This window comes from Myxocyprinus asiaticus, chromosome 9 (genome assembly GCF_019703515.2).
Source record: "Myxocyprinus asiaticus isolate MX2 ecotype Aquarium Trade chromosome 9, UBuf_Myxa_2, whole genome shotgun sequence".
Classification (NCBI taxonomy): domain Eukaryota; kingdom Metazoa; phylum Chordata; class Actinopteri; order Cypriniformes; family Catostomidae; genus Myxocyprinus; species Myxocyprinus asiaticus.
In genome coordinates, this window is record NC_059352.1 from 48,275,413 (window position 1) to 48,287,976 (window position 12,564).

At 40.4% G+C, this 12,564-nt stretch overlaps 1 protein-coding gene across 3 annotated transcripts in view; it reads right to left on the minus strand.

The window, feature by feature from the left end:
- Window positions 1–12,564, minus strand: part of gad1b (glutamate decarboxylase 1b) — a 33,297-nt gene that overhangs the window by 2,150 nt on the left and 18,583 nt on the right. For all 3 annotated transcript variants that reach the window (XM_051706909.1, XM_051706907.1, XM_051706908.1), the window contains 10 exons: window positions 9,554–9,666; window positions 8,792–8,907; window positions 7,778–7,857; window positions 7,001–7,055; window positions 6,587–6,703; window positions 6,420–6,484; window positions 6,253–6,331; window positions 2,647–2,796; window positions 1,706–1,813; window positions 1,532–1,621 (listed from right to left, as the gene is read on the minus strand). In XM_051706909.1, coding sequence (XP_051562869.1) covers window positions 1,532–1,621; window positions 1,706–1,813; window positions 2,647–2,796; window positions 6,253–6,331; window positions 6,420–6,484; window positions 6,587–6,703; window positions 7,001–7,055; window positions 7,778–7,857; window positions 8,792–8,907; window positions 9,554–9,666 — 973 coding nt within the window. The remainder of the gene's footprint in view (window positions 1–1,531; window positions 1,622–1,705; window positions 1,814–2,646; window positions 2,797–6,252; window positions 6,332–6,419; window positions 6,485–6,586; window positions 6,704–7,000; window positions 7,056–7,777; window positions 7,858–8,791; window positions 8,908–9,553; window positions 9,667–12,564) is intronic.

Here is a 12,564-nt window from a genome sequence, read left to right on the forward strand (position 1 = left end):
GGCTGGGGTCTATTTGGTTTTTCTGCTTTCCAGATTGGATCGTGCACAAGATGCGTGATGCACATTTCGTCATCAGCACAGTCTGCTCGGACTGTCCGTGTGCAACCCAGATTTTCTCGACACGCGGACAGTCCTCATCTGTCTGCATTATTGGTGCATGCGCCTGTGGTTGAATCCGTTCCCCAAAAAGGTTCACTGATTCGTTCGGTACATCTTGACCCCAGTAGGTGGCAAGAAATTAGTGTCTTTTAAGTTATAATTGAATCATTGACTCAACTGAAGGCTTGGGTTTACTTAGTTTTTCCAGGTTCCAGATTTAATGCGCACAGGATGTGTGATGCATATATCGTCATCACCACAGTCTGCGCCCCAGATTTTCTTGACACACAGACAGTCCTCATCTGTCTGCATAGCAGCGCATGCACCTGCCGTTGACTGTACTAAAAGAGTATCACAAAGCAGATGTAGTGCGCATGCGTTGAGCGCGTTTGTATTCGCTTGTGGTCAAAAGAGTGTACTTTAAATGGCTGAGCGCTTGACCGTGTGCAAGACTATCTGGAACGCGGAAAACCGAAGGATACTTTGGCCTTGATTCATTAAAAAAAGTTGTTTACCGTCGAACAAATTGTTCACTTAAAAGATTAATTCAAAAACACCTCTAACTTGAAAACAGAGTATGAGAGCATAGTTGTGTTTGATGCTTTGGCTTCTTTTTAAACTATTTTCGCTGGCGAAATAGATTCAGTGCTTATGGCAAGAAACATATTTTACACAAGTTCTACGCATTTCCAAACCTTCAAAAGTATGTGCCATTAAATCGGATTTGTTATTATTCAGGTAGGTTGCTATAAATATATTTTAATTGACTTGCTTTGCAAGATTCTCTATTAACTGATGCTCCACCAGGACAGTAGCTGGCTTGAAAGAGAAATCTCACAGTTGAAGTCGTCAGTTCACACTAATGTCTGCTTAGCGCCTTTTGTGGCATACTTGCGGTGTGTTATGAATTGCGGACATTTTGGAACGCAACAATGCACAAAATGTTGCTTGCGCATCTAGAAACGACAGCGTTCACTTGCGTAAAGTATGTTTTGGCATTAAATTACATTGTCACAAAATTGTATTAAATTGATACCATATGAATACTGAATGGGCATGCAGAAATAAGTTTAGTATTTTTCTAATCATGCAAATAAAGACCACAAGTTTTAGGATTTTGAAAAGTACAAAGAAAAGAAACGAAGTTTGACGTAAAACTAAGCAATATTTAAGATTCTCCACTATTTCTAGGTCACTAATCAAATAAGAAAATTTGTGACATTGACCATGTTAACTCCTTTGTACAAAAGGTCAGATTTTCTTCCACTGAAGCACACAAAATGGATTACATGGATCAGGTTTTACACAAACTTTAGAAAATTAGAAATATGCAAAATAAAATGATTTTCACTAGTGGCCTCGCTTTGAAACCCAATGTTTATGGTGACTTTACTGAGCATGTGCGGCAGTGATAAGAGATGAGGTAATGTACCCTGTGTAGCTTCTCCCTTCGTTCATCTCCGTCTGGCATGCCCCGCATACTCGGTGGAATATACCAGAAACAAACGTTTGTGTGCTGGGGCTAGATAGAGTGAAAGACAAACAATGAGGAAACCAGCACATTAAAATCAATACTGAGTGAGCAGTTTGTGTGTCAGATACAAACCTGGCCCTCAAACACCATTTGATAACCCTCACGGTTCTTGATTTTGTTGTAGAGATATTCCGACAGCTCCAGACATCTGTCAATATGTTGCTCAAACCCGACTGTTCCCTGCATGAATAAAATCTGTTATGGTGACCAAAAATACTGGTGATTCAGCAAGTATCAAAATGAAGCTAAAATAGGCCATGCTATATTGTTTTTATAAAGCAGTTACTTTTTTTTTTTTTGCCTTGTCCCAGACTTTCAGTATTATGAAACTATGAAAATCCTTTATAAAAGACAAAGTATTACATGTTTAAAACTATGATAATCTAAACAAAGAGTGAAATAGACATAAACCATTTTAATATTTATTGTAAAAAAAAAAAGTTCTATAATTTTTTTTTCTGTTTTTTTTGTAATTACGACTAATTTTTCCAAATGACCTAATGTTTCCAAATTAAGCAAAAAATTTAAAATACCCTGTAATAATTTAATTGTGTGTATTTAGGATACATAAAATGTTAGCTATGAAATTAACCTTAGCAAGACAAAGGAGTCAGCTATTTTATTTCAAAAATATAAAAAAAATAATTTCCATCAGCGTCATTTCCACCACAGAATTCTATTCGACACAATACAGGATTTAAGATGTGCTGGAAATGACATTGTGGTGAGAATTTTCATGACTTTTAGAAACAATTACAAATATGACACATCAGTATCCTTTGATGCATGTACATACACTGTTGGACATTGTTTATAGACACATTAAAAAATGTTTTAAATGAGACTTTATTTTCTAAAAGTCCAGAGTGCTAAACGTTTAGCACATCTGTAATGCTGTATTGACCAATCAGCATCCAGGACTAAAACTATACATTCTTATATAAGGCACACTGCAGCTACATAATCCAACATCTGCATCATGTTAATTGAGAATGGAAGCCATTGTGACCCACCTTGGCTTTCCACATGAGCCAGAATTTAAAGATGTCCACATGTCTTCCACACTGGATGGCCTTGTCTCCCGTGTCATAGGTCACATCATACTGTTTGTCTGGTTGGAAGAGGTATCCTGCACACATGGAGTTGCAGCCCTGCAGAATACCCTGTAACAGAGGTTGAGACTTTTCACTAGCAACATAATATCCGGTCCACACGGCAGCTTATTCTGGCCAACAACTGTCCACTTATGCTTCATGTGCTATCAGAATTATCGTAAATTCTAGTTTCCCACTCGGAAGTTGCACATGAATGACACCTCAAGTCGTAATTACGACTGGGAAACTCGGAGATAATTTTGATACCTGAGTTTCCGAAATGGGAGGAGTCCTAAACTTTCAACATGGCAGAGGAGAGTACAGTTTCTGTAGTGAATGACAGGTTTTATTCATTTTCATTTATGTTTATCAGAAACTATTTGATGCGTGTTTTACATTTTTACACCACAAAAACAGCTTGTATTTGACCAAAATTCCATTATCGCCAGCAAGCTGAGTCATATTTTTTATGGTGTAAAAATAAAAGTTCCTCATGAAATATATATGAATGAATGTTTTTTCTGACAACAAAGTGCTTGAATGCGACGTACTCATATTTACCACTCCAGAAGTGGGAAGTAGGATAATTCCGATAGCACATGAAGGCAGCATTAGACAGGAGGATCAACATGATCACACAGGAAATCAACATGTAGCTTCTGAAAGAACTGTGAAATCAACCCCATCCAGCTGAATTACTGATGAGTGCCATCCCCCATCAGACATTGTTTGCATCAATTCAAGCATGTACACATGTCCCTCTAGTGCTACTGATAGCGTGTTGCGCGAGCAAACGTCTGGGACTCTGGTTCTGTTCCCATGGGAACCAGGAAGTAACCCTGTTTACATAAACAATATTGAGCACGATTCGTAGGTTGCATTTTCGCTCTAAAATTAGAATTTTACTCCTCTGACGGTTAGGTTTAGGGTTGGGGTAGGGGGTAGAGTTAATAAAATATGCATTCCTGTTAACTAAAATTACAACTTGCTTTTGGCGCCACTCTGTGCCCATAGGTTCAATGACACTTCCAGCTTCAGCCACTGGGGGCAGTGATTTGAATTTCGGTAAGCACAGACTGATTTCAGCAGCAGAACTTTCTGTTGCCGAATTCACAGAATGACATATTAAGCGACCAACCATGTGTTGTTCTAATTTTACACACCATTTAGAGGCAGGTTTATCTGAAATAGGTAATGCAAAAATAATACAATGCCATGAAAACGTTTTTCAAATAATGGTGCAACAGTCTCCGCAAAAGGTGTTGACTTTGTGATCAGAATGTATGTCTTTCCAAAAGTACTGATTTCACAAACATAAAGACCTTTTCATAAAGGTGGCGCTAATGAACTGGCAAAAACAGGTGCTGTGCTCTTTTACTCAATGAAAATATGCGGTAAATAAATGATATAGAAGCTTTTAACACATTCTTTCTTTTTAAGAATATTTATGTAATGTGCTAATACCTCATATGATATAATACGTATATCTGGTGTTTTGTCTTAATGTACAGTACGTTATTTAACATTTATATTACTGTGCCTTTTATACTATTCAGGCATTAAATATAGCAGCAAGGTTCGTTTCGATTTGTTTAGACTAAGCTCGAAGTAAAATATCACATAAAAAACTCTTCACATTCAGTACTTTACTACGAGTGTAGACAAGCAAACTGCTGAACCTCCCTGCTATTTTTATTGCAAGAATAAAATAACAATTAAAGTATTCCTGTAATGGTGCTCTTTTTCTCAACACACACAAGAAACACTAAATTCAATACAAATATGCAATAATTAAATAAAAAAAGACCATGAGGCTGTGTCTTCTTTTATTTTATTTTTAATGTTATGCATCATATCTTATACTATACCAGTTTTACTCAATGTACATTATTCAACCTGTATTTATATCACTTTGTGTTATATGAAAAAAAAGAGAAGCTGAGTTTGAAAGTTCATTTGGAATATACTCGTAGCAAAATACAAAAGATACGGGATGTATGCAACAGCGCTCTTTACTCATCTCACTCGCACTAAAACATAGACTGCATATTCCTCTAAATGCATAAAAAATATGTAAAGAACACAATGAAACAGTTATGCCAAACTAGGTAAATAAACGCCTTAACAACGTTTAATATACAGTATCAATCTCATGCATTGACAGTTGAATGCTAAAGATCCATGCACCAGAATATATGTTTATAGAACTGCGCCACCTACTGTACAAGGGTGAAACTGCTTTTACATTTTATTAGTTATGGTTTTGGTGTTAGAACTTTCATGGACAGTTGATCTGGCAAATTCGTCACGACCTTAAAGGGGCAGTCACTCCCATTCAAACGCATCCGAATGCAGCAGAGCAGAAACGCAAGCTCATGCGAGGAAATTTCGTACTACGCTGCATACCAGAGTTCAAGCTTGGTAAACTCTGAACCGTGAATTCATACGACAAGAGGACGTGCGACCAATAGGAAACTGAAACGTCACACACTGACCGCCCATGGCTCAATTCAAATGATACTTATTTCAAAGCTGCGAGATTTATTGTTGCAACAAAGTGAGTAGACAATATATTTTAAAATTTTTAACATATTATTATTTGTTTTTTGTGATCTATTATTTACTTACAACAGAAGTCCTCCCGCGTGACGGAACCTTCAATTACGAAAATTACGAAAAAAATTTGCATGCTCAATGCCTAGTGTGTCCGCCCCTTAATTTAGAAAAGAAGTTCAGCAAAAAAATAACTATTTTACTTGTTATTAAATGTCTTAAAACAAAATATCACTAAATAAAAAGATTTTATGCCACTAACTTGGTAAACTTCGGTCTTCTCGAAAGAAATTTTGTCTCAACCCAGTACTTTTTTTTCATGGCGGACTGAGAAAAACCTATGTGCCCTTACTCCCGGAAGTTGAATTAAGCCAGCCAATGAGATTAGAGCTTGCCAGATCAAGAAAGTGCTTTTCCAGGGCCTGGGTAGCTCAGCGAGTATTGATGCTGACTACCACCCCTGCAGTCGTGAGTTCGAATCCAGGGTGTGCTGAGTGACTCCAGCCAGGTCTCCTAAGCAACCAAATTGGCCCGGTTGCTAGGGAGGGTAGAGTCACATGGGGTAACCTCCTCGTGGTCACGATTAGTGGTTCTCGCCCTCAATGGGGTGCGTGGTAAGTTGTGCGTGGATCGTGGAGAGTAGCATGAGCCTCCACATGCGGAGTCTCCGCGGTGTCATGCACAACGAGCCACATGATAAGATACGCGGATTGACTGTCTCAGAAGTGGAGGCAACTGAGACTTGTACTCTGCCACCCGGATTGAGGTGAGTAACCGCGCCACCACGAGGACCTACTAAGTAGTGAGAATTGGGCATTCCAAATTGGGAGAAAAGGGGATAAAAAAAGAAAAGAAAAGAAAAAGAAAGTGCTTTTCCAGTGTTATGTGCAATATACATACTCTGGGTGGACTTAGTATGTGATAAAAAAAAACTGTTTATATCTTTGAGTGTTTTCTGGCCCAAATTCTTACCTTATCTCTGACCAGGATGGCTGAACATTGTAATGGTACCCCCATCATCTTATGAGGGTTCCACGTGACTGAGTTTGCCCTGCAACAAACAGACAAAGGGTTTCCACTGCACTGTTACTGTAATATACCGTAATTAAAGTGCACCATCAAGTGGGGTTTTCACATACCTCTCAATGCCACTTAACTTGTGACGGTGTTTCCTAGACATCAACAGTCCTCCACCCCATGCACCCTAGAGACACACAAACACCTTTGATTGAATCATTCACTAAAATACTTATTAAACACAATGGACAGTTAAGGAGGTTAGAGGTTTAAATCAAATTAAACTCACATCTACATGTAGCCACAGGTTGTACTTCTCGCAGATGTCAGCGATGTCATTGATGGGATCAAATGCTCCGTAAACTGTGGTTCCAGCCGTTGCGTTCACAAACAGTGGCACATAACCCTAAAATAAACATTTAAAATCACCTTCAACAAGCCACATTCACTGAAGAGAGACACTGTTGATTGTCCTGATGATAATGAGAATTAATTAATTTTATGCCCTAACAGTCACCACTTTTTTAACAGATGGACCTAAAATTAGTTCTTGAAGGTGAATTCATCCATCATCCATTGGGGAATACCTGCTTCAGTATTGATCCGGTGAAGTCTTCAGGCACTGGGGTTAAATACTCTCACTGACTTGTCTCAGCTCTGAGTACTGATGGGACTATAATTACAGGATAGTACAGCTACTAACCTTCTGTTTGGCATCAATGATCTTGGCCTCTAGGTCAGCCGGTATGACACGCCCCCTGAAACAAGACAGCCAATGAGATATAAGGAGAAGGGACGTACTACATGAATAATAAAATTACTTTCGTTCTTCCGTGGCTCAATATGACATAACCAGTTGTCACTGACGTTGAACCTGGTGTGACGGGTCTTACGGTGGGCAAGTGAATAACGACTTGCATTTCTGTATGTTTGCCACACAAAGCTATGGAATGATCTCGGGAGACTTGGACGTAGTGCACAAGTTATATAGACTACTGTTTTGAAATGTTTTTTTGTGGTTTCTGAGCTCAACAGTCCCCATTCACTTTGATTATATGGAAAAGAGCGGCCAGTACATTCATCAGCATTTCTCCTTTTGTGTTCTATTATGACAGATTTTTCTTTTTTGGGTAAATTAACTTTTTAAACACATTTTTGTAACATTAGCCATTATATATCTCTGTAACAGCAGCAATAGCTCTTATAGTCAACATGAAATGGCTTTTGCAAACCTGTTTGAAACCATTTTTAACTTTTGAAAGGATGTTCAACAAAAGGATTTCCATTTAAAAGGTTATTACATTTTGATGAAAGATTTAGAAGACAAACTTTTTTCTATTTTGGAATAACATGCAGATAAAGCATCGTCAAGTTTGGTTTCATGTTGACTTTAGTGTTATTCTGAATATATTGATTTGTTCTGATTTTTATGTTCTTATTACCCTTATATAAGTGACACAGAAGTGTATAGTGATGATACCTCTCATCTGTCTTGAGCAGGATAACATTTTCTTTGCCAAAGCCCAGAACAGCTCCTGCCTTTTTGATTGAATAATGACTCTACAAAAAAGCAACAAAGTGGCCAAATTAACCAAATGGACAAAATACTACAGAATAAAATGAATAATAATTATAGAATAAACTGTAAGAGAATTCCACTGCTGTATATTGACTACTAATTCAACTAAAATAATATATATTCCCCCTAGAGGGAGACAAATCTTTTGTAAAACTGGATTGCACACTTGCTATTGTTCATGGGGAACAATAAAGGGATAAAGGGATAGTTCACCCAAAAATTAAAATTCTCTCATCATTTACTCACCCTCATGCCATTCCAGATGTGTATGACTTTCTTTCTTCTGCTGAACACAAACGAAGATTTTTAGAAGAATATCTCAGCTCTGTAGGTCCATATTATGCAAATGAATGGTGATTAAAACTTTGAAGCTCCATAAAGTATGTAAAGGCAGCATAAAAGTAATCCATTAAACTACACTGGTTTAATCCATGTCTTCTGAAGCGATCCAATCGGTTTTGGGTGAGAACAGACCAAAATATAACTCCATTGCAGTCTTTAGGCACGATTATGATTTCAAGCTCGATTACACTTCCTAGTGCTTGAAGCATGCGCAGAGCGCTTGATGGTGCTAGGAAGTGTAACCGAGCTTGAAATCATGATCGCCAAGGAGACTGCTGATGTCAAGATTTATTGTGAAAAAGGAGTATTATTTTGGTTTGTTCTCACCCAAAACTGATTGGATCGCTTCAGAAGACATGGATTAAACCACTGGAGTCTTATGGATTACTTTTATGCTGCCTTTATATGCTTTATGGAGCTTCAAATTTTTGGACCTTATTCAACTGCATTGTAGAGCTGAAATATTCTTCTAAAAATCTTTGTTCATCTGGGGTGACATGAGGGTGAGTAAATGATGTGAGCATTTTCATTTTTGGATGAACTATCCCTTTAACACAAGCAGTGTCTACTTACATGTTCAGATGTGAAAAGCACCAGTCGTGGTGCAGCAGACATGCCTTTGGTTTTGACTTCTGGGAAGTACTTATACCGCGCAACCATCACACTGTACATGTTTGATATGGCCCCACCTGTGAAGAGAGATAAGAAAATTACAATCAGTTCATGTCCAGGCCCAAAGACAGCAGCTTTTTTCAAATAAATATTATATTAAGAGGTCATTAACCCCCCAAATTAACATGTTGTCACCATTTATTCACCCTCATGTCGTTCCAACTCTGTATTATTTGCTTTTCTTTCATGTTACACAAAATGTAAGTAATCATTGTCATCGACGTCAAACCTAGCACGTTTTTCAAACATGTGCACTAAAAAGAATTAGATAGTATACAGGTCGTACAGACTACTACTTTGATACTTTAATTAAGCTTTTCTTTTTTCCTTTTTTGTATAGATCACCACCCACTTCCATTGCATGTAAAAGAGCAGCTTGGACATTCAGCCTAACATCTTGTGTTTCATGGAAGAATACAGATGATACGTGGTTAAACTGATATGATGGTTAGTACATGACAAATATTGACATTTTTGTAAGAACAATTCCTTTGAAGGAAGATCAAACATTTTCCATAGTAATATTATTACCTACATTGTGAGCAATATCATTATTTTTGTGAAGAGGGGTAAATATTAAACATACTATATGTCTCATTTGTTTGGTTTATTTGTTATTTGTGACACATGTTTGGATTGTTATGGATTATTTAATGTGTTTACCAGGTGAGAATAGTCCATCGCCCTCTCCGTTAGGCCAGCCAATGATCTCTCTCATCTTCTTGAGGGTCAGCTGCTCCATGAGAACAAACACAGGGGCGATCTCATATGTGAACCTGTCAGAGAAGAGAAACAGAGATACACACACAAGAAGACTATGATCAGGAGGTTTGTTCACACAAAACCTGTCAATTCAATGAGAATTGGCGAGTGGAATTTGCATGCCTCTCCCCCAGACATACAGGTATAAAAGGAGCTGGCTCACCACTCATTCAGATTTTTTCTTCGGAGCCGAGCGGTTGTACTGTCAGAGAGCTGAATACTACTGCTGTTCCGCTCACCTCTTAAGAAGCGTTTGCTGTTGGATATACGGCGCATTTCCAGATTTCGCCCCTAGGCACTTCGACAGCGCTAAAAGAGTTTATATTCCTGCTAAAGAATATATTTTCTCTTTTAGAGCACACACATTGACACATTGCAATGTCCACCCTCGTGGTCCAGGAACGCCACCTGTGGCTGAATCTGGTCGAGATGAGGGACGTGGACGTGAAAGGTTCGCTTTCCCAACGCTCCCAGATCAGCCTATTCGGCGACACTGTCGAGGACTTCGCCTAGCAGTTCTCAGCAGTGAGGAAGCAGACGGAGGCTATACAACACATTTTGCCCCGTCGCTGCTCAAAATACCGTATCCCGTCTACTCACCGAGGGCATCCCCCTGCGGCGGCGAGAGCCCAGGCGGCTCCGCCTCAGCCCGAGCCCAGTTCTCGGCCCCAGCGTACAGCCCCCCGCAGGAAGCTGATGCCTCCCGCCTCACGGGCCGGCACGAGGACCCGGAAGGCTCCTAAGCGCTCCTGAGATGGATGACCCAGGGAGCGAGATGTCTGCTGTAAACCCGGAGCTGGTATCCAGACCACTCCATCCCCCGGTGGAGGGCCGGGAGGTAAATCCTTGGTTTCCTTTTCTATTATGTTCGCGCACACCGAACAGGCTGCAGTACCCACATTCTCAAAAGAGCAGTTTCCTCCCTGGGTCACATAGCCAGTGTTTACGACCACTGTTATCACGGCAACTGGGCACTGAGCACCTGCGACTTAGACGCTGTGAACGCGGGCCCCCCGCCTTCGCACGTCCGGTTGCACCACACTCACACCCATAGCCAGGTGGTTGTGACGGACTATGAGGACGGTCAAAAAGTCCCTTCTCCCCCGTCACCGACCCCCCCAGTGCCGGGTACATGGAGCAAGGTAAGTGCTTCGAGGGTCCCCTCAGCACAGCCAAGAGTTTGAGATGAAGGCAGGAGTTCCCCTACAGCAAGTGTCAGGCTCATCGTCATTACGACAGACGCCTCCAAGCAAGGCTGGGGCACCATGTGCAACGGGCACGCAGCCGCTGGCTCCTGGACAGGACCGCGACTGTGTTGGCACATCAACTGCCTCGAGTTGCTGGCAGTATTGCTCGCCCTGTGGAGGCTTTTGCTGTTGATCCGGTAGCGTATATAAATCGCCAAGGCGGCTTATGCTCACGTCGCATGTCGCAACTGAGGTCGCTGCAGGCCACTCACATCCTGGGCAACCTCAACACCACAGTGGACGCGCTGTCACAGCAGGTGACGCTCAGGGGAGAGTGGAGAAGTATGCATTCCCCCGAGTGAGCCTACTTGCATAGACCCTGCGCAAGGTCAGGGAGGACGAGGAGCAGGTCACCCTCGTGGCCCTGTATTGGCCCACCCAGACTTGGTTCTCAGACCTGACGCTCCTTGCGACAGCCCCTCCCTGGGAATTCCCCTGAGGAAGGACCTTCTTTCTCAGGGACGGGGCACCATCTGGCACCCATGCCCAGACCTCTGGAACCTCCATGTCTGGCCCTTAGACGAGGCGTGGAAGACCACCAGCAGTGGTAGACACGATCACTCAGGCCAGAGCTCCCTCCACGAGGCAGCTTTATAACCTGAAGTGGCGTCGGTTCACGAATTGGTGTTCTTCCTGAGCTGAAGACCCTCAGAGATGCACAGTCAGGCCAGTGCTTTCCTTCCTGCAGGAGAGGCCGGAGGAACGGCTGTCCCCCTCCACCTTGAAGGTGTATGTGGTCACCATAGTGGCACACCACAATCTGAACTTTTCAGAGATAATCATCACTTCTGCATTTATGTTACTTAAAATAACAAAATAAGGTCTCAAATCATTAGCGTTGAAAATTAGTGCCCCCCAGTGGTAATGGGGTAGAAATATTTATAGGAAAATAAAAGTCCTTCATTTAGCACCTAAATTGACAAATCATATAGCAAATGAAAGCTCTCATTCTCAGAAATGTGACTGTACAGTATCTTTTGTTGCCCTAATACCACAGTTCAAAAGATTTTCAATAGAATCACAAAGTAAAATATGATTTATGTAAGTCATCAAATACAAATGTCGATCAAATACAAAGCGCTGATCACTGCTGCTGTAAGCCCCAAACGGCTAAAAACTTTATATCTGCAGTTTTCCAATGAGCCATTTTTTACTTGTCTGTGAGCTTGTGTGGTTGAATAATCCAGTGTTATATTTTAGATGTCAAGAACAAAATATGCCATCCAGCAGGAAAAGCATGCTAAACAAATAATCTGAAAATGTTTTCGAATACTAATGATAAAATGTTTATATATATCATCACAAAAGGAGCATCTCAGCTTTCTAATGACACCTAGATTGAGCTTCTAGTCCACTCAGAGGCTGAGATATTCAATAAAACAACGAGGGTGGTGCTTGAACTGAAAAGTAGACTGAATGTCTGTGGACGAGCACATCTGTGATGGTTAAAATGCTTTAGAGCGCCACCTACATTTCAGACCTGTAAATTGTGATGGAATGTGATAGAAAACATTTTTTCTAGTGCTTGCTGCCATCTAGTTGAATAAAATTAAAATTTTCAAAGTGAGGTAGAGTGAACAGAACTAGAATTACATGTTTACAATGTTAGGACAACAATAAATAAAAGATATATATATATATATATATATATTTTTTTTTTTTTCC